Source organism: Athene noctua, chromosome 16 (genome assembly GCF_965140245.1).
Source record: "Athene noctua chromosome 16, bAthNoc1.hap1.1, whole genome shotgun sequence".
NCBI classification, from domain to species: Eukaryota; Metazoa; Chordata; class Aves; order Strigiformes; family Strigidae; genus Athene; species Athene noctua.
The window spans coordinates 431,293-457,895 of record NC_134052.1 but is presented as its reverse complement, the minus strand read 5'-3'; the positions used below and the strand labels follow the sequence as shown (position 1 = coordinate 457,895).

Below are 26,603 nucleotides of genomic sequence, written 5' to 3'. Positions count from 1 at the left end.
GTAAATTGAAATGTGCTGCTTGATGATAAAAATCATTGTTAAAATCTCATTTAAACAGATTTCTAATCCATCTTGCTCTGGAACACTTTATTTTGCTCAATGGGATACATATTTTTATTTGATTAACTTTTTTCACTTTAAATGTAAAAATACACAGTCAATTAGCAGCAAACATAGTTAAAGCAGAAACAAGCTTGGAAATCAAACTGCAGAGGGAACTGAAGGATCTGGTGGAAAGCATTCAGATTTAATCATAAGCTGGTTACGAGCAAGTTGCTGTTGAGGAGACCAGTTTCCCCATTTGGCATGTGTCAGATCAAGGATGTGTGCTTGCAGAGCAGTTGTGTTCTGTACACATATTGCATGTGTGTGGTGAGAGCTTGAAGGTGTTGTCATGGGGTGGGTGGAGGAGATGGCATGGGGAGAAGCTGTGGTGAATGCAGTGGCGGTAGGCAGTGCTGATGAAGAGCTATGAATGTTTTGACTGGGGCAAATGTCCAACTGAAGTCTTCAAGAGCCCCCACTCATGCCTGGGTGGGACCTCCTGAACCACAGGGGTTGTGGAAGCAGGTGGCTCAGCAGAGGGGCAAGCGTCTTTGAACAGAGCCATTTCCACATCTCCTTCACCATAAACTGGTAAAAATGGCTCTGTGGTTTAGTTTGAGCTGTGTGAGTTGCTGATGCTTGATAATGCAGGTACTGCTTTAGAGTGGTGCCACTGAGCAAGAAAGGGACATGAAAAAATCATGGAATAACATGATCAATAATAATAGCCATTGCTTATTTCATTTGCAGTGGGGAGAACAGCTTATTAATGCAAGTGCTGCAAAACTATTTGAAAGAGATACTGTGACCAGAAAAAGCTCTTTTGAAGACAATAATTTGTGTTGTTTTCATAGGGGAAATTTCTTATTCCAGTTTTTATCCTGGGTGTATCCCCACTCTAAAACTTCTTGGACTGTACAGGGAGTTCTGCATTGTTCAGTGCTTTCATGGGCACTGGTCTGGGTAACCCAAAATAATTTGAAGACTTTTATGTTATTCTTGCTTAATCAGCCCTATAGTTGATGCCTTTTAATTCACATGGTGACTAGGGATGATGTCCTGCTGGCTGAGCTCAGTTACACACATGGCAGTGTGACGCTCCTTGTAACTAGAATTGGATTCCTTATCCAAAATTAATGGAAGGCTGGGCATGGACCTCTTCCTTACAAAGCCATTGTTAAATGTAGGTCTTGTTTAAACTCCTCAGGAAGTATATTTAGCAGCTGGCATTTCTGTCCTGGGTGTAACCCAGATTTAAAGGAGATAAAAGCATGCTGTGTGAGGAAGCTGCTGTCACTCGTGTGCAGTAGCTGGCACTGTGCTGGTTAAGCAGAACGTAATTTCTCTCTGCAGGCTCGCAGTTTGTCTTGGAGGTGGAGCGCCATGTGGTGCATTCCCAAAAATATATGAGCTGGAACGCAAAGCGAGTAACCTAGGAAAATATTTTGAAAGTGAATTTGGACCCTTTGCCTGTTTTGCTGGAAGTTTATTGTGTTAGCCAGCATTTCAGTACAGAAAACAGAGTAGCTGATGCAGGTGGTTTGGAAGCACAGTGTTATCAGGAGGCTTACAAAGCACTGAGGAGCAATGTAACAGGAATGCCCAAGGGTCTCAAAGGCTGTAGATGAAACTTAGTTAAAATAGGATCCATATGCCAAGATTGTGGTCTCCCCAGCCAGACCAAGGAGCCTTGTCAGGCATCTTGTCTTCCAGCGTGTGTGTGAGAGAGAAGCAAAGGAGGTGCAGGAAGCAAGAATCCCCTTATGTAGAGAGGAAGAAGTTGTAGTTTAAAGCTACACCACACAGGTGACTGAATAAATACTTGAGCTGCAAACCTGAGGACAGTGGATAGTGTACTTGGTTCTCGCACTGGCTGGAAATTCTGAGTTTGTTCCTGTTGGGATTCTAGAGGACTTTCTGCGAGAGAATGGACATATGAGCAATCCTGCGTGAGAACAAGACTGATGAGAGCCTCAGCCGAGCGCGAATGCGATAAGGATGTGACCCTGAATGAGGGGGGAGAAACTCGAGGAGACAAACAACCCCCGGCAGGGGTTGGGACGGAAGAGGAAGTTCCACAGGGCAGGCAGCCTGGCACGGCCGATGTGGCACTTTTTATCCAATCGTAAGAAGGTTTAAAGCGCGGGCTAGGTTAACTGTCCAGTCTTGAGGACTTGTACTGCATGTTACTCACGTGTGCGGGAGAACATTATAAAAGGGCTGAATTAGTTGTAATACACGGGCACGGCTTGATCACATTGGTCGTGTGCGTGCTCAGCTCTCCCGCATGTTCCCATCTTCCTTTGCACACCCTGGAGCAGCATTTCTTCTTTCCATCTTGTAAGAAGCAGATAGCTATGTCAGAGAGCAGTTCTTGGAAACCTAACCCAGGTTGTCTTTGTAGTCAGTCCCTAGAGAGGCTTCTTCAGCTGGCCTCTGCTGGCTTCCAAACAATGGAGCATATATTTAAGTATATTTAATGCTATATTTGTAGCATAGCTTGATAACTGTCATGTAATTTTGCCTCAGTGTAGTTGACATGCAAAGCAGGAGTATAATGGGCTATAGAGTTAACAAATTAGAAGCTGTAGTCATGTAGAGATAAATGAAGAAGAGTTTTCAGCCTCTGAATACAAGATTTTGTTGCACTGAGTTCTTAAATGGCATAGAGAGGTTGCACCTCCGTAACAAAACACAATATTCAAGGAGGTGCCCAGAGGGTTGGATTCAGGGTTCAGCTCTTGAAGCTTGTGGCTCTGTGGGTGTAGGTCTGTAGTACTCATGCTCTTGACTTGCTGAATTTACCTTAAACACTTTTTTTTCCATATATTGAAATTATGTAAATTGAGAGCACCCTTATCTTGAAGTAAGAAGGCAAGCACATATTTCAGATCTTCTAGGCAAATGATTTCTTTCTGAGGCCCAACTGCCTTGTTTTTTTGCAGCCCTCTGTGTCCTACCCTGATTTCTAGTCTTCGTGCTAATGATTCACCAAATGTTTCTGCTCGATTCTTACTGGTTTTCAAAGAGCATAGAGTCTATTCAACCTTCGGGAAGCCCTTGGAAAGGGATGGATGGTTTAAATTGGGGTATTTGCATGCATTTATAGTCATACAAATGGAGGCACGAGGAATACTTGCAAAGCAGGTGGTACTGGGACATTTATAGAAAAATACATAATCTATGCAGGGATCGTTCCAGGCAAACCTTTTGCTTTGCCTGTAGCCTGTCTTCTACGGAGCTCTTCTCTGTGCTGTGAATATTTGTGCTGCTTTGTTGTGGTATTTTAAACTTGTTTTCAGCTTATGAAATGACATATTAGTCTCTTTTAAATAATAGGAATAGTGGAGGGAGAGAATTGATTGTTTCCTGGGCAGACACATCTGCAGATCTTTTTACAAGGAGTCAATGTGGTTGGAGCAGCGGCTAGCCCAGCTCACCAATACCCCACTTCCCTTTGCCTCTGTGTTCAGAGATGTGCTTTACCAGGTCTGTCTGCTACAAAGCATTCTCTTTTGAGAAATTTTTGTGGCCTTTTTTTGGCAAATGTGTCCCTTTACTATATTTCAAACTGAAAGCTGTGTTGCTGTTAGCATAGCAGGGTGCTTGGGTGAAGTTGTGGTGAATAATCATGTAGAGGGAGTCAGACCTCGTGCTGTAATAAGAAGTCACCCAGATTTGGTCCAGGGCATTCAGCTTGCTAAGACTTTGAGAAGAGGAAAGTGTGTGCATCTGCCTACAGAATATCCTCTGAATGGATTGAAATGAAGTCCCGAGGCTGTGAGCCATTTTCTGGAGAGTTCACAGGTGAGTGGATTGGGAAGAGCTGGTTCAGCAGACTAAAAACAGCTGCTTGCAAGCGGTGATGGGGAACCCCTGTACCTTTTCCTTGGAAAAACCTTTGAAAAGCTTTTGAGTTTCTAAGAAAGCAGAAAAAAAAAAAATCAGATTTGCTGGATGAGCAGATTAGAATCAAAATGTTTAGAAAAGAAATCCACCATCTGGCCATTTGTGGATGTACAGGTTTAATCTTTCTGTCTGATTTTGCTCTCAGTTCAGCAATTTTCAGAGGCTTCCTGGCTCATCTCAACATTTGGTCCCCTTTGGCCCCCCCCTCGGAGGTCCTGCAGTGGCTCCTGCAGCCTGCGTGAGGGGCTGCTCCCAGGCTGACTGTGCTGCAGACTGCATGCAGAGCATGTCTCCTACTCCTCCTGTGTGCCCTCCTACAGAGGTTTTCCCAGCTACGTGAGCCCACTTGGTGTTAAGGAAGGTGGTTTCTTCTCTTTAAAGGAAGTTTCACCTAATTCTGTGTCCAGCAGCCAAAACAGCAGCTTTTCTTGTGGCTGCCCAGCTTGCTATAAAAAAGGAACACACAGTGCAGGTATAATATAGCAGTTTGATGCCTTAGCTCCCAGAGACCCTCCTTCCCCTAAACAGTATTTGAAGAATAGTGGACCAGGAAGGTAAGTACTAGATTAATTTTAGAGTGATATTGTTTATTGTGTGCACTGTAGTTGGATCTAGAGACAAAGTATGAAATCGAGGTTGATGAGATAAAAGCATTTGATAATCCTTGCTTTGAACACCTACTTTTTTTTTTTTATTACTTTTGTATAACAAATGATTAACAAAGTAATGTATGGGATTTACAAAATGTCTCCCTCTCTCTCGACTTTCCACACTTCACTGACTGGCATGCTTATATCAGCAGCAAACAATGTCCTGGGGCAGGTTTATGCAGGATGCATCCTAGGGCTTTCTGGAAGTTACTGATCTTTATATAGCTCAGGGTAAACTATGAGGAGTGTCTGCAGAGCTTTAGCAAAAGTATCTTTGAACAATCTAATGCCGAGCAGTTGCTACTCTGAGTTGTTCTTTGGTCAGTCAAAGTTTGGTAGAGAGTGGTTATTAGACGCCCTGCTTCACTGTAGACTCTGGTTTAGGCAAAAATGCTAGGTGTGAGCCTAAGACTCGTGAACCACAAAACAAGTGTAACTTACCACTCCCTTGTGTATAAAAACCGGCAGAGAGAGGTGGCCAGTGTGTGCACAGTTTTTTTAATCCCTTTGGGTAGAGTGGATGACTTCTTGTTCTTGTGGGTGACAGGTAACTAGCTCTTCCTCTGGGGCTTACAGAGCATTATATAATGACCTTTACTGAATAAAAATTCTTCATGGGGTAAGGAGGATGTTACCTACAAATTAACTGGTTTCTTGGAACTCTCACAACTGATGTGTTTTACAGCAAGAAAATAGGGGGGGGGGGGGGAAGATTCAAGTTTCCCAAAGCAAAGGAGCTAAAAGAGAAGGAGTTGCTATGGCTGATTTTCAGAGGGAAAAGACATTGTGATTTGTTTTGTGCCAGGCTGGCTTCAGCCACACCAATGTTTGTCCTGGTATAGAGGGGTGATGAGAATGCACAGCTTTGCACAGCATTTGGGGTGAGGGGAACCCCTCCTTCCAGGGGCAGTACATGTTTGTGTGGAATTAAGGTGGCTGGAGAAGCACAGTTGCAGTATTCTTTTTCTACTTTTTTTTTCTCTTCCATGGTTAGCAGCAACATATTATCTTGGACAAAGAATTTGATTTGTGACAGTATTTGAGTCTTTTTCTAGCATGCTCAGCTAACGCCCAGGAAGCCCACCACATGCCTATTCCTGTCCCTACTTATGTCCATGACTTCTTTTATTTAATCTACAGTAATATGTATAGTTTTCCTGAACAACCAAATAATCTGCACCATCAGGCATCATCGTCTCCTATTGCCGGAGCTGTCTTCATGTTGCTGCAACTGCCTGCTCTAGAAATTCTCCTCTCTAGAAACACAGGTAGAGCCTCTGGCTCTAAAATAAGTTAAGTTAATGGTAAACTCTGTCATATTTTATCTTCATCCTCGTTGCTGTATTTATACTAGAAGATTCTTATCTGACTCTGTGGCAGTAATGACTTCCTACAGACATATTGGCAACCTCATATACTGTTGATTAAGGTTTTTTTCTTTCCTTTGGTGACTCTGCACCCACTTGATGGAGAATGATTGTTTGGGCTGCACAGTTAACAGTGTTACCCTGCACATGTTCAACTGGAACAGGACTATCGGGGACTATTTTTATATCCCACCTCATAAAACAAAGGCTGCCTTGGGTTCCAGGCTGTCATGTTCTGCCAGCAAGGTACTTTGATCTCCACACTTCTGTGTCCCATGTGCAAATGCAGCATTGGCTGCATGACTTGTGAATTACAGGGACAGCTTTGTCTTTACTGGCTGGATGCTGTGGCGAGGGTGTCAGGCGCGGCGATGAGATGTCAGTATTCCTGCATATTGAACACAGTTTTTCACTCTGCTGATCCCGTCATTTCCAGTTCATTTTTAGGCAGAATATGGCTCAAGTACCAGCAATGCATGGAAGTGAATCCAGACTTTCTCAATAGAAGGGCCTGAGCTTTCAGGGACAGTTTTCAGTGGGCAAGGCCATGTGTAGGGTAGGGACACAGCGCAAGCGTGGGTTTTGCCTTCTGTGGTTACAGGTTGCACCGAGAACCAGCTTGTTTCAGGCTTCAGTTTAAGCATATACAAGTCTAATGAAAGACCTTGAAGCTTTCTTTAGCTAGCATCTCTTGTAATACTGTTCTAACAATATGCCTTTGTTTCAGAATCACCCATTTGCTGCTCTGAGGATTAATTGGCTCCATTTAGAGCACCATGGACGAACTGCAGGATGTTCAGTTGACAGAGATCAAACCACTCCTGAATGATAAGGTAATGCTAGCTGCTCCTTCGCTCTCACAGGTGTACGCTGGCTGACTCTGTGTCTGGCAAGGAGCTGCGATTGCCAGAATCTGTTTATAGCTTGAAGTAAACTGAAGTACTATAAATGCTTCCCCACTCTGATAATCTTCCACCACATACTCTTACAAAGTCTCAGGGAAAGGCAAACCACCACACTTCAGGAAAGCTGGGAGTCCCAGCCAAACAGTTTGTCATGCCTGTACTGAGGATATACAAAGGCAGGGCAGGAATTGGAAAGGTGATACCATTCTTGACCTGGTAGAGCCATAGAACCTCTAGTAAGTTCCTGCTTGTTAGAGAAATGTTGGATTGTATTCCTTTTGGTTTGTTTGGGTTTTTTTTACTTTTCTGTTTAAAATCTTTTGTCTTAAATTATCCTTTTATGTTTTGACCCATAAAACACTCCTGTCTCCCTGGATTTAGTAAAGGAGAGCCATTTCCTTTTAATATCTGTAGAGCCTAGCTAGAGCAGTCCAGATTCATGCAATACCAAAACTTTGGAAAGTCACTCTATTGCAGCAGCCGTTTAAGGCTTTCACTTCTGTGGTCTAGAGGAGAGCCATCTGGGCTTTAGGAAAGCCCTGGCCTCACTGGATTCTGCCACAAACTGTTGCTCTGAGTGTCGAAGTCATTATGGGCCATCTCAACAAGATCTAGAATCTTTCATCTTGCAATTTGTCATTATGAATAATGCAGTTTGGTCACTTTCCATACCTCACAGACAAGTTTGGTATGTGAAGCAGTTCCCAATGCTTTGCTGTTTAATAGCTGACATCAAGAACTAGCTTGTGTTGCCAAAGAGATATGATACTTTGTCCACTTACTGTGTGTTTATGGAAGACTGCGCTGTCTAGTGCAGACTCCCACACTAACTGGATGAAATCTCTGAAATTCTGCTATGTTCTAGTCTATGCTGCTTAGTTTTTGCTCTTTTCTTTAGTGTGATAGCCTATCTGTTTAGAATCTGTGAAATCTAAAAATTCAGTTGAAATCTGCAGTCCAGCTGCCTGTTCTTACAGTCTAATGTTGACTATTAGGCTTCCACCATAGCTTAAAATTAATTTTTAAAATGTTTCCAGGGAGGGTGAGCCCTGGAAGAATAAAATCGGTGTAGACCAGCAGATAAAAATACAGAAAGGCCTTGAAAACAGTTTATGATTTCAAAATGAGAGATAAACATTTACAGAAGGCAAGCTTCTTAAATGCAGTGCCCCAGATCTTGCTTATGATTCTCTTAGGATTTTCTCTGTTTGGATTCAAGAGAGTAGATTTCTCTTGCTTCAGTGAGCTGACTTAAGTAGGAGGTATCGAAGCATGCCAAAATAAGGTGTTTTCATTTGATAAGTTTTCAGGCTCTCTCTCAAGTATTGCCTGATCAGTCCCATCAGGTCCTTGCCCTGGTATCATCTACACAGCCACTTATAGCTTACCTTATAGCTGGGACAGTTCTGGTTTAAATGCAGAGTGCTCGCCTGAACAGCCCAGTGGTGCTAACCAGCATACAGAAGGACACAATGCAAAGTGATATTTGGTTTCCTTGACCCAGTTTTGAAGTTATAGGAAGTATATTCTATCTTAGTCGGAAAAAATATGAAGAGTGGCTCCAGAACCATCCTTAGCATAACATGGGAAGAGAAGTGTGCTGTGGTTCTCCTTTTTACACTTTGTTAAACAAAAAAATGCCTCAGGGAGTTACCATCTCTGAGGTCTGGTCCTTATTAATGCTTTCAAGCTTGAAATAATACACGTGCCCTTTAGACATAGTGTATGGAGCGTATGGGTGTGGTGCCATAATGTGCTGTTCCGTGCAGCGTATCAGAGTCCAAAAAATATTGAGTAGGCAGTTCACTAAGATTCTTACTGACCAACCCACTTTAGATGTAGGAGTTTGAGCCAGCGTGGATTAAGGGCTGGAAATAGTACAGTAAAACTCTTTAAGGTGCTAATGGGTGAGGGCTCATGAACTCTTCAGATACAAAGGCTGCTGTACAGAGAGAAGGAGCTCTGGTGTCTTAAACTCTAAAACTGGTGGAATTGTCTGGGAAATTAAAATGGGTCATACTTCGTTCACTTGTCTGAACTGTAGGGTACTGGGGACCACTGAGTCCTGGCTTTGTTTTGTCTCATCTAAGTCAGCAAAAAATGGCAAGCCTGACTCTTAAAGAATACAAACACTTTTATGTTAAGCCTAATAGGAAGTGTAGAGAAGTAAAATACATTAGATTATATATGTTCAGGCTCACTAAAATGCAGTGACTTTATGCTGAGAAAGAAAAACAACTTCAAGTGTTCCCATTTAGTTGAAGGAGAGAGAAAAACCTGACCAGAAAACTTAAGTCAGTGAGACTTTATTATTCTGTCTGGTCCATACTCTGGCACCTTTGACTCCGATTAATGTAGCATCAGTGAAAAGTTACTGAAATGTGACAGCTTAATTCTGGAGATTGAGTGGGCAGCCCTTAGGCTGGATTGGGATATTTGCCTTTGAGGTGCAGCCATCACAACTTCAGAAGCCTGAAGAACTTGCCTTAATCTTAAACTTTCTTAAGACAATTAACAAATTAATGGTTTAAGGTCAGATTTTTGTGTGTTAAAATCAAATATCCAAGAGCAGGGCATATCAGCACTAATGCTACTTGTGCATCGTGGTATACCCTGACAATAAACAACACAATTGCAGACCATTCTTGTGTTGTGTCATTTCCTCCCCATTCCCTGCTCAGGGAATCTTGTTCTATTTTTAGTACAAATTCAGATCAGCCTTTTCTTTACTTAGCATGCTTCATCCAAGTCCACTGCTGGATACAGAAGTTTCTCATTTCTTCACAGGCTTTGTTATAGTCCTTAATCGCTGTGGCATTGGATGACTGAACTGACCTTCTTTACGACCTGGTAGATGAGAGGGCTCTGTCTGCATTTAACAGAGCAGGGAAAGAGGCATAGACAGAGTTGTCAGGAACCTCAACTAACTCAAACTGAAATGAGAGGGGGCTGCTTTTTTATTTTCTATTCCTGCGTCCTGAGGATTTGGTGCGTTGTGCCACATCATGTTCAAAACAGACACAGTTCAATATTTAACATCAGGGGCATTCTTAAAACAGATTTGCAGATACCTCAAATACCTCAGACTGAAGAACATGGGTAGTAACCTGTGTTCTTACTAGTGTGGCAAAGCTCTGGGGGCGGGAACAGGGCCATTTGTTTACACATGGAGAGGAGTTAGGGTGCTCAGCCAGAAGAAATATTCAGGGTGTTTCTGTTGTGCATGTGTGGTCCTAGTTGTATTTTTAGCACTAAGGTGCTATGTCTAAAACATACAAGCTAGAATGCTGTCTCGGATGATTTGCTCAGCCTTTTGCAGCATTTGACAGCACTCGGTAACATAACCTACTCTGTGGGCAGAGACAGAGTCTTAGGAAGCACGTGGACATACAGACAAGTTACTGCAGACCTTCGAACCTGCAGTACACGGATGTGTGCTGTGCTTACTGTGCCTGCCTGTATGCATGGAGTCACCCTCTGGGAAAAGTCCGTTGTGAATTGCTGAGCCCAGGTACCACGTGCTCTAGTTTCAGTAGCTTACAGGTCACTGCATTTGCTGTGGAACGCTGCAGTTACTGCAGAGTAACTGACTGCATAGCTTGGTTTTTTGCACTCATTACATGAGACCCTAGTGGTAGTCCTTTCAGGAGTCTTACATTCAAATTGGTAATGGGCACTAGGACCAGACAAAACCCAACCTCATAACCAGCCTGACTGTGCATCTGTCCCTGCTCAAATGCTCTCAGCCCTCAGCTGTGTCCACAGGTGCACTCCTTAGCTGACAGCCTTGGGACAGCCCCTGGCAGCCTTGCTGACTAGTAATGGGCAGAACTCGCATGGAGTTTTCTTGTATGGGTCTCACATTTTGCTGCTGTCCTGACTGTAGTGAGGGTAGACTGTGCTGAAGCAAGGGTCTCTGAGGGGAACTCTCACAATGTTGCTGGGGATGTTTTGGGGTACTATGCTGAATTCTTTTTATTTCTTTTTTTATTATTTTTTTCTTTCTGTTTTTTATTAACAGAATGCGGCTCGCAACTTCCAGGACTTCGACTGTCAGGTAAGACATGTGCAGGAGACAGGAAACGGTGGGCAGACTCCCCATGGCCCATCGGTAATGCTGAGGGATGAAAAAGCTTTGTATCTTAATTTTTGCTCTTGTTAAGGTTTAATCCATAAGAACTTGAATATGTCTAGTTGGCAGAAATGCCCTTCACCCTTTCATGCAGAGCACAGTGTTCTGAGCTCTGAGGTGCAGACCTGCGCTGTTTTGCTGAGGCTCCACGACATCTCGCAGGATGGCTGGTCTCCTGAAAAGCAGTTTCTTGGAAACATGCAATATGCTGAACAGCTGCAGCTCTGTCGCATCCCATCTGGCTCACTGGCTAGGAAAGGAGGAGCTTGCATGCTCTTCTATTTGTGTTGAGCGGAGACTCGAGTCATCAAGCTGCCCCAGATACAGTGCCCCTGCTTTGCTGGGCCTGGGTCATGACAAAGCTGTGGTCATTTTCTGGGCTCACCTGCTAGAGCAGTGTAGAGATGAGCTGATTGCTCTGGTTGCTATAGGAATAATCCTTGTAGAGGAGGGATTGCACCACCACAAGCATCCAAGACAGAGAGGACACACGCTTTGTTTGGCGGAGCGCAGCACTGTGAGTGCAGGGTGGGTTTTGTGCTGTAAAATAAGCAGGCTCATTTACCATGCCGGATTACCTTGCTGACTTCCTCCTTGGCATATTGCTATGCGGCCAGCAGCTTTTCTTGTCTTCAGCTGTAGGAGGCTGCTGTGTCTGTAGTGCTCTGCTTAGCACAGGACAGGCTTTTATTGCTGTATTACAGCAGTTGTGCAGCTAGGGGGTAGAGCTGTCAACAACACACCATAGCTTTTATTAAAAGTCTGTTGATGTAGATGATTCCAGAAAACCTTATGCAAGCCTGTGCAGAACAGGAATATAATAAATACAGTCCCAAGAATATAGTTTGTATTTGTTCTGTCTCTTGATTTCTGGGCAGGCACGTGTCACTGTACTGCTTTAGCTTGATTCATTGTGAGATTTAGTATTATCTTAAAACCTGTAAGTATAAAAATTACTAGTCTTAGCATGTAACTTTAGTGACTAGTTTAAGAAGTGGCAACAGTGTTAGTCAATGATTTTTCTGTTTTAGTAAAGGTAGACAATGGGTTTAAAACACTTCCCTGTACTGTCTTGTCTCCATCTGTCTTTCTGCATCTTCTCCATCTCTCCTAGAGGTACAGTGTGCTCCCATGTGAGATGGGTAATGGGAAAAAATAGGTGCAGTGCTTTTGAGTAAGAGTATTAGGTAGTACAGACACTGATTACTGAGGCCTGTCTGCCATGACTGGAAGAAATATACAGTGCCTGAGTGTCTCAGTGTATTGGCCTCCACTGCACATTCTCTAATGACCCAGCAAAGCTCTTGGTTTGCCCGTGCCCTGCCCGTCTGTGAACAGTATGGTCTTGGGAGCCAGAGCAGAGTGGGAAGGTAGGAAGAAGTCCCTGTAACAGAGCTGTGCATCACTACTGCCTCTTTGCTCTAACGCTTTCCTTCAACAAGCAAAGCCTCTTTGCACCCTTCTTTTAAAAAATGCCCCAAATCTGAAGCTGTGTGAACCCCAAAGAAACATGGTGCTGCAATCACCCTGTGCACTCAGCATCTCCTCCTGGGGTCTGGGCTCCCTGTCTGCCCCGGGGCTGAGCTGTGGCAATCCCTGCCCAGCAGCCAGGGAGTGGGGCTGGCAGGAGCGCTGGGCCAGGAAAGGACGAGCTTGTGCTTCTCTGTGCTTTGATTTAGATCAGCAGTGAGCTGGTGGCCATGGCAACAGTTGGGCAGGAGACAAGATGTTCCTTCCGGGAGTCTTCTTGGTAATTCATTTAGGATATTTTTTTAGCAAGAAGTTAACAGTGTCTCTTGTGTCAATGTCCCAGTCTCACCTTTCTCCAGTGTCTCCCTGCAGGGTGTGGTTTCAGGGCACACCTGGCTTGGCCTGCTGTCCTGCCTGGAAAGTACTTCCAAGGGCTGGATTAAGTCTCTGAAATCTGTTAGAGAGGATAGATGGTGTGCCAGGTCCTTGGACTTTCTGCCTCAGTTGCTAATACCAGGAATGGCACTTAAAACTTGAGGCTGAGCTTTTGTGTTGTCCTGTGAAAAATTACTGCTGCTTTTTAATCTGGCAGAGCATGTCCAGCTGCCACATTCAGGCCTCTGCAAAACTGGTGTGACTACTTACAAGTGTTTGTGAAGGGGGAATTCAAAGTGAAGAAGTTTTCTAGGGCTTTCAGAGAAAGTTAGATCCTGTTGTGTAAAGAGAGACTTAAAAGCACTTAGGTTGAGGTGGGGGTTTAATTTGTCCAGAATTTCACAGGGAGGAAGAGCCTTGGGGAGGATCTCAGTTTTACAAGAACAGTCACAAACTGGCTGTGAATTCATGAAGAATAAGATGGTTTCCAGTGCAGTGAAGTTCTCGATCAGCTTCCAGTAGCAGTAACATCTGCAAGGGGCCTGGTGGGTTTTAAGACAAAATTTAGGGGGTTTGTGGGGTGGATTATATTATTTTATACAGTGTACTGTTTGCAGTATGAGACCATGGAATCAGTGATTTAAGATCTGCATTTCAAACCTCTTTATTTTTCTAATAGCCCCCAAAAAGCTGTTTTATATGGAGATAAAGCTGTGGCTTTGCATGGGGCTGACTGCGTCCTGGGCTGTGTTTGCAAGGCTGCAGCTAGCAGGGCTGACCTCAGTCAGCACTGGTGGCAACCCTGATGACATTGCAGGTCCAGTTTGAGCTCCCCAGTACAAGACAATGACATACTGGAGTGAGTCCTGCATTATTTCAACCTGTGTTATTCTGTGCCCTCGGCCATGAGGTGATTTGCTGTAAATCCATCCAGCTCCTTCCAGGACTGACCGATGCCCCTGCAGAGCTCTGCCTTGGATAAAGCTGGCCTCGGTGTTTGTTCATCCTGCGGTGCCTCTAGACTTCCTTCTGTCTGGAAGCTGGAGATTCAAAATATTTTCTGCAGTTGCTTGTGACTGGGAGAAGTGTTTAGTTTAATCCTAGCTCATGAGCTTGTCATTAGCACTGTCATTGACTCTGTGAGTTGTGTTGTGCCAGGCACATAGGTTAGGCATGTTGTTTTCTGTAAAGCTTTGGCATGTGTTACTTTTCAAGGTAACCTGTATATTTAAGGTTTCTAAGATCTATCTTTCTTTTGCAAAAAACGGGAAATGCCGTTATGAATTTCTATTAATTTCCCGGTGTGTTTGGTTTTAGTTTTGAATAACTTGCCAGGATTAGATCTGATCAAAGTCAACAGAGAAAGCATCCTATTGCTTCAGAAATTTGTTACTCTGAGTTAATGTGGTGTGAAGAAGCTTTTAGCTTTTCTGATACAGCTGACTTTCATATACAGGTGCCCTGCTTTTCTTAAACTGTTTATCTACAAGCAACCACAGTTAACCCTGACAAGTAACAGATTGCCTGGACATCAGTTGAAACAACCCCCACGTAATCTGGTAATTGCTTGCAATAGAGATAAAGAGGAGAGCTAGCATGCTGTCTTAGGGGTCTTTATCAATATGAATCTAGGTTATTCTCAGAAATAAAATGTATTAACCTAAATCTGAGACCTACATTTTACTTGAAAGCTCTGTGAACCCTAATGAAATCTAGGCTTGGCTTCTTCTAATGTTTGCAGGCAGATGGTGGATTAAACGGTCTGGGTTGCTGCTGGGCAGATGTATTAACCTGCACAGTTAATAGAGCTGTGCTTGGGCTTTTATTATTATCTGTAGACTCTCTTCAGCTGCTTTGAGAAGTAGGTGTTCTGTGTTAGCCTAAATCTCTCCCCTTCTTCTAGGTGATTTGCTTTAAATACCAATGAAAGAATATGCTGATACATTTGTAAAACTATCCAAATAAATCTGCATTATGTTTCAGTCTGACATAAACTCGCATTGGATCTGATCTGTAGCTAGTACTTCCTCTTTGCTGCCTCCTACCCATGTGAAGGGAGAGAAGTGTTCTGCTCTCCAGCACACACCATGCAGGAGAGGATGTGGGGTGTGGAGATGGGTCTGGGATTTTGCAGACTATTTGCAGAAAGCTCACAAGGTATGGAAGAGGTGGGAAGAAGGAAGTCCAGGACATGCAGAGTTCAGCTGAAACAGAAAAGACAAGACACACATAAACCCACGGAGGAAAGAAGTTAAAGCTTCCCCGTACAACAACTTGCTGTGCATTCCTGGAATTAACTGAAAAGGTATAGTTTCTCAGTGTTATCTGTGTCCAGAGTAAAACACAGCAAAATATTTGAAGAGTTAACAACAGACTTCCATGAGGAATTTTTTGCCGCTCTTTTCACGAAAGTGTAACTTTTCAATAAGCCCATGTTTTTACTGATTCCATTTTGGAGAAGTTCTTCCACAAATAACATTTGTTTGAAACTTTTTAATCTGAATCTTTAAGTTTGCTCATTCTTGCCCAACCTCTTTGCTTTATTTTTGCTTGCTGTGCAGTAGGAGATGGTATTCTGCTATTGAGAAGTTATTGAAATATCCCATCATGTGTCAGGATGTCACAGACGTTGAATCAAAATTGTGTTCATTGTTTAATTAAATCATTAAAGCTGGTTTGTGGTTGCTACACATTGGCATTGAATACAAGATGTTTTAAAGTATCTTTGTAATGAAATAACCTGAAACGTTAGCACTTTGAGGAAGGGTTTGCTTTCTCTACATGAGTAATGGGGGAGCTGTTCTCACCAGCATTGAAATGTTTTGTCTAGGATATTGAGGACCATTGTTCTTCTGATTTGTACAATGAGTTCTTTTGTTATCTTGTTCAAAGTGCTAGACTGAAATTAGTTCCAACACAGAAGATGTTTTGATCTAGAAATTAAGATTTTTTTAATGCCTGCTAAATTAGGAGCTGTCCCTAATCTTATTAAAACTAGTATCACCACTAAAGTACTGTTTTTTTACTTCTGCTGACATCACAGCAACAAATACTGTAAAGCTAAAAATGATTAAAATGGAATTTTATTTTGGAATATGTTTTTAATTATTTTTATTTCTTGGGAAGCTTTTCCTCTGATTCCTTCCATCAGTGGCTTTCCAGCTAAAAACTCTTGTTTTCTGTAAAACTGCAGCGTTGAGTTCTGGAAAGCTTTTGCTATCTGGACGTGGACTGAAACATGATTTTTATTTTTAAATGTATGAGCATAATCTTTCCATGGGATTTACTTAAACATTATTTTTCCTTTCTGTATGCTTGTAACAACAGTGTGCTAAAGAGGCTGATTATGCAGATGTGGTATTTGAAATTCCTGTGCTTTTTTTTGTTCTTGTCAGAGAGTTCTTATAGCACAGCAAATGTATGCACTTCAGGTTGGGAAAGGGATTTGCCTTCTTCCTGCCTTCAGAAAAATGAATGGTGCCTTTCCACTAACAGTGACTGATCTGTTTCCATACGTTACACAACAGCTATTAATGGTATTTCAGAGCAGCTAATGAGTAATTGCAATACTAGTGATAACTCAGTGCAGTTAGACTCAGTTCTAGTTCCCAGGGACACTGAAAGTTTGGAGATGCAGAACATGGCCCTTCTTTCTCTTCTGCAGGAGATTTTAAGATGCCCATTGGGCTTCAGCAAGATACTGAAATGTAGTTCAGCACATCATGCCAGCAGGTGGACTGGCCTTGACTGGGAACGTGGCCCCTGACTTATCTTCCAGGTTGCCTTTAGGGGTTAAGATGATCTGGCATCTAGGAGTCATGCAAAATATTTTTAGACTTGCCTGTGCACATTTAGATCTTCCTTGTGTAGTATTCAGGTTTACAAGGGCTGTCTGTCTGCAGGTTGTGGCATCTTGAGCCCACTGTCCAGGAGATGGAAGAATGTTTGAGGCATCAACCTGTTATATTTGCAGCCCGTGGGGAAGCCTACAACCTGATACTCAAAATAGTGGTGCAGAGTGCTGGAAAAAAGCAACGCACTGACAGACTTGGGCAGATGAGAATTGATCTGCAAGTGGTTTAATTCACCCTGAACTATGACAGATTTAGGCCTGTCCGGTTTCTTGCATTAGTTGGGAAAGGGAGGGATTTGCCCTCGGAGCAGGAGTAAGAAGCACCACATATTCCTAAACCTGTGGCTGGGTGCCTTGCTTATGACATTGGACACTTGACTGGAATGCAAGAAAGTTGTGGCTTTAACTGCTTCTTGTAACACATGGGCAGAGCAGGAGATGGAGAAGTACATCTTGCTCTGTCTCCGACATGCAGGTGTTACCATTGATTGCTTATTGGTCTCAATATTGTGTGGTTCTAAGAGTTTGTGGTATCTGATTTGGGAGCACAAACACAACCTGTCAGCTCTACTTCTGTTGTAGGTTACTTGACTTCAGTTCATTTGACTGCAGAGCCAGCATCTGTTCTCTGGCAGAATCTCTGTTTTGGACGTGATTTGCCATTTCTCTCTGGCTGACACAGAGTGTGAGAAGGGCTTACAGATAGGCACAGGGTCTGTCCTTCAGCACCATGTGCCTTTGGAACAGGTACCCTTGTTTGTAAAGATGGCAATAGGCTGGGGATAGCCCAGCAGCACCTTTGTCTCCTGATGCTTTTGCATTTGTATAACCAGATTACATACTCCATTCTTCTGCTGCTCTTGATTCTCACCCAGCATTTCTCTAATTTAAGACTTAATCCAATTACACAAAGCAGTAGAAACCATTGCCTGCTTGCATAGATGATACTGTGTTTTCTATTAATAAATTTCTGCTCTGTATAGAAATGAATAATTTAGTTCAAGATGTTGCTTTAAATCTGATTTAGGCATGCTTCCCACACAGCCGTCTCCTTCAGCTCTACTATTTCCAAAATAATTTTGCACAAAGAGGAGGTGGTAAGCACTTACCTACCAACTGCATTAAGGTCAGTGGTAAAGTAATGATAAGAGTTACCAGATGGTGATGTTTTACAGTCTTACAATATTTTTTTCTTAGCTTATAGTTATAGTTTGTGTTGTTGTTTTAGTAACATGTAGAAATTTGAGGGCAGCCGTTGAAAAAGGAAGACAATGGAATCCATAATTTCTGCATGGTTAATAGCTGTGATAGGTTGCCCAAGGAGCGTGCTGCAATTGTTTTCCACCTTTGCCGAGATGGCAAAGATGATGTAAAGTAAACAATAGCTGTAGCTACAGTATCACTGAAAAAGGGGAAGAACTGACCCGAGTAATCTGTGTCTTCTCCACCTCACAGCAGAGCAGCAGTGGCAGTTTCCTTTGATTTAGGTGAACCAGGGCCTGAGTGTCCTTATGCTGAAAGGTTTTTTGGGATGTTTCTACCAGTCTACTAGTACAGACATTGAATGAGCTTGAGCAGAATGTGAGCAACCGATACCTCACTGCTCTGTGTTCTGCCGGATTTGAATATTAAAATAAATTGAAGGGATTTCACAGATGTGTTCTTTGTCGGTCTCAAAATTAAATCAATTCTCAGTTTTTCCAGGGAATTAATTTTTAGCTTTGAGCAGCTTCATGTAGGGAGTAAAACTCCTTCTGGTAATGCCAAAAAAGAATCTTAATAAATTAGTCGTGAAAAGCACTGCTAATATGAATTTTCATCACTAATCATTCCCACTGTGAAACTTAAGACTTTAATAACTTAAAACTTAAGCTCTGCATCACACTGTGACCTGAAGCTGATGGAGCGTGGCTGGAATTTGCACCGCTGCAGTCTGCCACTTGGGTACCTCTGTTTGCTGCCTGGGAGTCTCTGGTGCTCAAGGCTTTAGCCCCCCTGGAGCTGCTGCTGGATGCCGTGTTCCTTCACTCAGAAATGTTTATTCTTAATATGGGAAATTTTCTATGGCACCTGTCAGTGGCACTGTCGTTGCTTCCCTTTCTGGCCAAAGGCAGAGGGTGGCAGAGATTATTCCCCCACTTGAACCTTCTGCCACCTGGGCATGCACCCACTTCTTCCCATAATCAGATTCACAGTAAGTTTAGACCTTGACAGTCATAGCTCTGTGTGTATGTGTGTTCCTCATCAGTTTAAGAATCATTCAAAGATGTTAAGGCCAAATAGGATGATGTCTCAGTCTAGTTTGATCTTCTGCAAATCCCCAGCAAGGAATACCTGCTAGCAGTTCCTGCTTGTGTTTAATCTCAAATGTTTTAAAGCTGATGTTGGGTTGTGTCTTATCACCTTCTGGTGTCTGAGCCTTTATGGTTCACCCACATTTCATTTTCTAGAGTGTAGGGCTCTGACTAAGAGCAGTGGTTCTCAGGAGCTGGGACTATAAAGCATGTAGCAAAAATCACAGGGAGTTCAGAGATGGTCGGTAGCATTGGTGGCCTTTCTGCCCAACCCCTACCTGAAAGTGTATCTTAACAGTATAGCTAAGGCAAGTCAGTGCCTCTGCCACCGTGTGTGCACTCACAGTGCTTACCTTCCATCCGAATGAGAAGATCCTATGGCTGCAGGGTCAGTTGCTGTGGTGTCTGGATGTAGTGGGTCAGCAAACCCAGCCCTGTGCTCCCACTTGCAGGTCCCATGAGACCATCAGCTCACTGGACATGGGGCAGGGCAGAGGGACAAGAGAAGCACTCTTTAAAGGCGCTTCTTCATCAGGACAGCCAATCTGTAACAAGAAGTTGCACCCAAAATCTCATTTTTGTTTTGTTTCTGCCAGTGGTTATTGTATCCTTGTGTGAGATCACAGAAGAGAGTTGAGGTCCCTCTTGGTGGACACTGACGGTGGAACACTAATACTTGGATACGGTGTACAGGAAGGAGAGGGTAGATGCTGGTGGTGGTAGAGGATGCAGATGGGTGGTAAAGGAAACTTGTTCATCTAATCTAGTTCTAACTGATGTCAGTGAATACCTTAGATTCCCCTTAGACAGAAATCCCAGGCCTAAATAAGAAGCTTATGTTTTGTCCGTAATTGTGTGAGTGCCCAAGATGGTGATCAGAGAAGCTACAAGGCTAGGAGTTCAGGACAAGGGTAGAAAGCTTCAGATGTGTCTGTGGGACATGACATCGATACTTCATTTTAGCTGCAAACTTCTATGGAGCAACAGGTTATGGAGCCCCAGGGAGGAGAAGCCATCATTGACGTGATTCTGAGGACAGAGAAATGTGTTCAAATAGTGTCTTCAAAGAGCTGCTCTGTGATGAAAACTGTAATGTGCTCCTGCTCAACATCCTTGGGGGTAAAAATGACCAAACCGTAGAAAACTTCACTGGTTTTGCACTTGAAGTTCAGAACAAGAACTGGACAGAAATGGAGAAGTTTATTGAAAACCACAGAATCACAGAATCAGCTAGGTTGGAAAGGACCTTGAAGGTCATCCAGTCCAACCATTGACCTAACACTGACAGTTCCCAACTCCACTAGATCCCTCAGTGCTATGTGGACCTGACTCTTCAACCCCTCCAGGGGTGGGGACTCCACCACTGCCCTGGGCAGCCCATTCCAATGCCCAACAACCTATTCTGGAAAGAAATACTTCCTGACATCTAGTCTAAACCTTCCCTTGCACAGCTTGAGGCCATTCCCTCTTGTCCTATCACTTGTTACTTGGTTCAAGAGACTCATCCCCCCTCTCTGCACCCTCCTTTCAGGGAGCTGTAGAGGGCCAGGAGGTCTCCCCTCAGCCTCCTCTTCTCCAGACTAAACCCCTCCAGTTCCCTCAGCCGCTCTTCCTATGACATGTGCTCCAGACCCTGCCCCAGCTTCATTAATAAGCTAAACAGAGAGCAGATGCCCACCATCCATCAGAGAAGACGTGAGAAATGGTGCAGGGAAGCCAGCATGACTAAGCAGAAGGGCGTGGAGGCAATTGAAAACAAAGCATTTTTCAAAAAGCTGGAGAAAATGGAAAAGGTTACAAACTCTAGCAGATTAAATATATGAACAGAACAAAGCAGGCAAAAGGGGATTTGGGGAAATGACTTGCAAAGGGGAAAAAAGTAACAGTCGTCTTTCAGACCTATCAGAAATGGAACCATGTGAGGGAGTTTGGAGAGTGCTACTGACTTCTCGGGCTCTGAAAGGATGACTCAGGGATAGCAGAAATACTAATTAAATTTTTTTCTGTATGCAAGCTTGCCACAAAGTAGCTTAGAGAGGTTACAACAGTGTTGCAATGCTCTTTGTGGGAAGTCAGCAGAGACCCTGCCTTAAACCACACTGCCTGTTGCAGAGGCTGCAAAAAAGATAAAATACACCTTTTATAGCAAGTTGCCAGGACTGGATGTGTTAACCTAGGAGACTGAAATGAGTTTAATCCTTCAATAGTTGAGTTGTTCAGTGAGAGATTATGCTCCTCTGTTGAAGCTGCTGTGGTGCCCGAGGACTGCAGTGCTTCACCTGTAACAGTTTAAAACAGATCCCAGAGGAGTGCTGGGTGTACACTGGCCAGCTGTGCTAGACAGACTGATAAAACTAGCACGGAGTGCAGTAGATGAATTATACGGATCAATATTGGGAAAGTGTCAGCGTAGTTTTTGTAAAGGGAAAAAGTCCTGCTCTGCAGAGCTGTTGAAATTCTTTGAAGGAGTCAATATCCATATAAATAAAGGCAATTCAGTTGATGCAGCCTACTTGGATTTCTGAAAGTCAAGACCCCTTACCAAAGGGGGGCCAAGACCCCTAAGTCTTAAGGGCCTTAAGTGGCCATAGGATCAGAGGAGATGTCATTTCATGGATGAAAATTGGTTAAAAAAGAAAAAAAGCCCCAGCAATTATTTTCACAGTTGTTTTGAGATCACTAGAAGAGCACCTTAGACATCTGTGTTGGAACCTGTGCTTCTTAAATGGTCTGAAAAAGGTGATGGAAGGTGCAATGGCAAACTTTATCTGCCTTTGGGCAAATGAAGGGTGATGCACAATGAGTAAGACCATCCCACAGTGGAATATAGAAGGGCAGGCTCAGGGCTGATGATAACCCAGAGGCATAAGACCTTAGCAAGGCAGAAGATGAGTGAAAATGTCAGCTCGGGCCACATGCCTTTCAACAAAGAAAATCAGTTCTTGCTTATCAGGAACAGAGAACAAAGCATCTCATTGTGCTACTGTATAAATCCACAGCAAGCCCACGTGTGTTTGATGTACTGCCAGCCCCCTTGTCTCAGAAAGGACAGAGCACGATGGGGCTGCTTTGGAGAGCAACAATATGGTCAGAAAAAAGCTGCTGTACCAGGACTGGCCGGATAGTCCAGAGCACATCAGCCAAGAAAGGGGCACATGAAGAGGAATTGCAACTGCCTGTTAGGTCACCACTGCTGGGGGCCACGGAAGTGGGATCAGTTGTTCTCCATCTTCCAAACCGAGGGATCTCATGTAAAACCAGCAGATGCAAGGTGGGGAATGAAGTGGTTCTTGACTGTGCACAGGGTTAAGCTTTGGCTTTTTTGGTCAAAGAGTGAGGCAAAAGCCAAAGGCATAGATAGCAGGGGGTGACTGCCCAATTCTCAGAAGAGAAAGTCAAAGTGAAGACCACACCTCCAGTTCAAGAAGTCTCTTTTGACCTACAGATTGTTGGAGGTTGGGAAAATTAAGGGAAACTGTTACAAGATGCAGGTGTTTGAGGAACTATCACTACACACTTGCTCTATTTTATTTTTCCACAAGCACATGCTCTTGAAGTCAGACTAGGAGGCTAGCTTGACCTTTGGTCTGACCAGCTATAACTGCTCTCCATACATTCTGATCCTCCTCCATCACTGCTCTTCTCATCCGTGCCCTGAGGGAACTGCTGGGTTTTGAAGCCATGGTTCCCAGCTTATTTCAGTTGATCAGGGTAGCTGCCTTTACAGGGCTAGCGTCTCTGCTCCGTCTCCCCAGCAGCACGCTGGTTCAGCATGTGTGTGTCACAAGCTTTGTGCCTGTGGGCAGCGAGAGCAGGCTTCCCTGAGCGAGGCTGCCTCTGCTGCTGGGTTCCCGTTTACAACAGGTTATCTGTAGCTGCTGTTTATTTTTTTACTTACTGTACAAATAAGGCAGTAAATAAAATCTTTTCAGAGAAACCTCTGATAAAGTTTCCAGTGCCAAAGTGAAAATTAAATTTTATCAAGCCTTTCTAAACACAACTGCAGATCATCATCTTCTCTTGCATTCATCTCCCTTATTTTGCAGACCACACATTTGTTAAACTCTAGCTGTCTCCTGGCCACATCTTTACCACCTGCCTTCTCCTATCATCGCTTCCCTGCACTAGGGACTGGATCAGTGTTCAGACCATAGCTGGAGTTAGTGGCAAAGTAACAATTCTCGAATCTCCGTTCAAGTTACACTGCTGCGGTCTGTCAAAGCTGGCCTGAACAGAGGCAAGAAAGAAAGTGTGCCAGTGTCCAAGAAGTAAAGATGATGAGTGTCTGATACTTTCCAGTGCTGCATTTCTACATGAGCAGTGGGCAAACACCAGGAGGGAATATGCAGAACTGCAGGTGGGCAGTGGTTATGGAGACAGTGTGACATGGGCAGGACATGTCACTGGGTGGCTGGCAGGGAAGGTGCACCTACGAGAAGGACGTGAATAAAGAATGTTTGGCAAAGGCAGAGGGTGCAGCCTGCAAAGCTGCTGTTCTCCTGCTGAGTACGCTGGCACCCATTGTAACTGGATTATTCTGCTCCATGTTTGGAAGAACGATAAAACAGTAATGATGTAATTAAATAATAACCTTTTTTTTTGGCCAATTCAAGGTAGCAGTTTTGTCTTACAAGTGTAGAGAGCATCACTGCCATCTTAAGCGTGATACCTAAGCTCTACATTAAGCACCTGCCTCATGCTTGTCCTTTGGCTTTGGTGTGTGGGCGAGCGCTGCTTTGGAGGAAAGCAGGTGACAGGGAGGTCATGTGTGCTATAATTGTGTGATGCCTGAAAATGTTCTTTGCAATTGTAGGTTAAGATTAAAGCCCTAAAGCTGCAGGGCAAAGTTTCAGAGAAAGTAAAGTTCACTGGAAAAATGGAGATAGAATTACCTGTAGGGAAGCTAGGGGCAAAAGTCTTATCTCTCCAGGTAATCTTGAAAAGGAGATCAGCATGATGTTGCAATGTGTAGCTTAAAAAGTGAATGGAATGTAGAAGCCCCTTATTTCACATGTAGTGATTGCTACTTGCTTTGTAGAGCTTGGAAAAAGCCTTAAAAAAGTAAAAGGCTTTAACCAGAGGAAGCAGAAGAAGGAAGCTGTTTCCCAGAAGGAGGATTTACACCTTTCCTGGGAACTGGCAAGAGAAAAAAGAAATAACCTTAAGCACTCCTAGTCTAAGGCTTTATCACTGTACAGGGCAGAGTAAGAAGTTTGCATATTTAGCATCTTAAATTTTTTAAAGTGCTGCTCACTGAGATTTGTTAAAGATGGGATTTCTTAAGTTGCTTCTATCTTCAGTGGATGTTCCCTCTATTTGAATCTCTAATATGATTGAAGGAGTAGTGAGGTGAGTACTCTTGAAATTAGGCTGGTGCTGTGAAAAACCTCTTCTTGACAGACTCATTTCCCCAAATCGCAGTTTACACAATCTGCAAAGTCAAAGTAAGTAGGAGGGAAAGATAGGAAAGAGGGAAAGATTTTTAGCTCAGGGAAACTCTTTTTCTTCCATACTAGAGAGCTAAGACCCAAGCTCAACTTCAGAAAACAAAAATGCAGGGTGTTGTAGTATCATATTCAAAGACATTGAGGTGCTTGAACAGAGGCTCTGAAGAGAGGTGGGTGTTTCTGTTTCTAGTACCCTGTCCAGTACTCTGCCTATTGGAAGCATGTGTGACCTTAGCAGTAGGTCTGAATGCAATTCCAGTAAAGACACTATTGCTGACTTTGAAAAATATCCCCAGCTCTGTTGTTAAATTCTGTGCTTTTCTCACTGTTGGCTTAGTTTGGGTTTTGTGCTTCTGTGTGATAGTTGACCTTTTGCTGATGCTTATAAACCCCTCCTAGTTCTCCAGATGTGCATGAGACATGAGTCAGTTTAACTGGCCTTGTGCTCAGGGCAGGGGTATTTCTTGTACAACCCCATGCACTCCCCTCAGGCTCTGAGCCAGAATCAGCATTTGCGAGACCTCTCTGTGAGTCTCTTAACTCACTGACCTGGCAGAAATCTAATAAAGTAAGATTAAAAAGAAAAAAAAAAAAAAGGCAGCTGGGTAGTTTCTTGCCAGGTCAGTGAGTTAAAGCTGTTTATGGAAGAGACCAATAGCTGCCAAAGCTGGCAGAGGCACCTGCTTTTAATGGCAGTGAACCATTTCATTAGCTCAGATGCACAGGGAATTACAGCCAGGGGTTGCAAGTTCCGGCTGCTTTGGCACTCACTGGGCTCTTCCGTGAGTGTGCTGCACTTTGCTGGTTTCAGCCACCTGCACTGCCAGTGGCCACCCTTGGCATCATCCAAAAGTTGCCACTTTTGTTAAAGGACTCGTTATCACCTGCAAACCTGGAGAACACTGAAGTGAGAGCCACTGCTATGGCTGCACAACATGTCCCTCTGGAGGACAAAACAGCACTTTGCCCAGTTTAGCAGAACAGCCCAGAGAGCCAAGAAGATGGGCAAGGGGCAGAGCCTGGTGGTTTTCTGGAGGTTCAGGAGATGGAGGCTATGTCCCGGGCTTCCTTGTGCACCCTGGCTGTACGGGCAGGCAGTCCTGCTGCGTGGACGCAGAGTCGCTTTGCACACATGGACTAGTCATTTCCTACCTTGGCCCCCAGGCCCCTCCTAAGGAAAAGGGAGCCAGATGAGCATCAGGCTGGACAACCTCACTGCCTTATTCTCTTGCTGCCTCTAGTGCAGGCAGGTCACTGCTGCTGTGTAGGTACCCCAGCTTCTCCACGTGCACAGTGCAACAGCTGCGTGCAAGTAAAACCCAGCCCCTTTCTGAGGACGAGGGCTGTCAGAGGTGTGTTTTTATCCTTGAAAGCCAAATTAGAGAAGGCCTCAGGCTACCTTGTATGATTTGCCTGTGACAGCTTGCTCCTTTTGCTACTCTTCTGGGGGAAGGGGAGAGCCTTTGGAGAACCCCAAAAAGAAGTACGGGTGTGGGGAGGAGGATCTCTCACTGCAAGAACTAAACCAGTCTGGCTCACAGCCAGCCCTTGGGGTGCCCATAAAGGAGGGCCAAGGTGAATTTCTGATGTGCTGCAAGCCAGCTACTCTCACCTGTCCTGTATTTGGTTTTATCACTTTCAGATTATTGGAAATGTTGGTTAAAAAAAAATATTACATACTTCAGGTAAACTAGAAAAAAATGTTTTTGAGGTTGTAATGTCCTGTCTTCAGGCTGAACCATGAGGCTATTCCCTAAGCAGATATTTTAATATCAGGAAAATAATTGGTGCTTTTTACAGTGTCTGTAAGTCAGAGCATGTCTCTCCCTTGATTTCTGTAGATAACAAAAAGGACTTATAGATGACATTGTGTACCCAGCCTTACTGCCATCTCCACAGCTTTTCCAAAGTGCATAGTTATCCCAGATCAGCGTTTGTCTAAATGTGTTTGCAGCTGTTTTAGTTAAGCTCAGACAACTTCATGGGCACTTCTGTGTTTGTCATCGTGAGGTTGTGGTTTCTGTTTCTGCACTGGACAAGTATTGGAGCAGTACCCAGAGGCCTTGTGGTTCTCTTGTTCTCTTATGCAAAGCACAGTGCAAAAAGCCCTCAATATTTTGCTTGGGAAAAGGCACATAGATTTGTTGGCAAATCAT

At 43.7% G+C, this 26,603-nt stretch overlaps 1 protein-coding gene across 2 annotated transcripts in view; it reads left to right on the top strand.

Annotated features, from left to right (window-relative positions):
* The window catches only part of NDRG3 (NDRG family member 3), a 62,968-nt gene that overhangs the window by 21,952 nt on the left and 14,413 nt on the right, over positions 1 to 26,603 (top strand). For both annotated transcript variants that reach the window (XM_074920496.1, XM_074920495.1), the window contains exons 2-3: positions 6,699 to 6,804; positions 10,898 to 10,933. In XM_074920496.1, coding sequence (XP_074776597.1) covers positions 6,748 to 6,804; positions 10,898 to 10,933 — 93 coding nt within the window. In that variant the 5' untranslated portion in view covers positions 6,699 to 6,747. The remainder of the gene's footprint in view (positions 1 to 6,698; positions 6,805 to 10,897; positions 10,934 to 26,603) is intronic.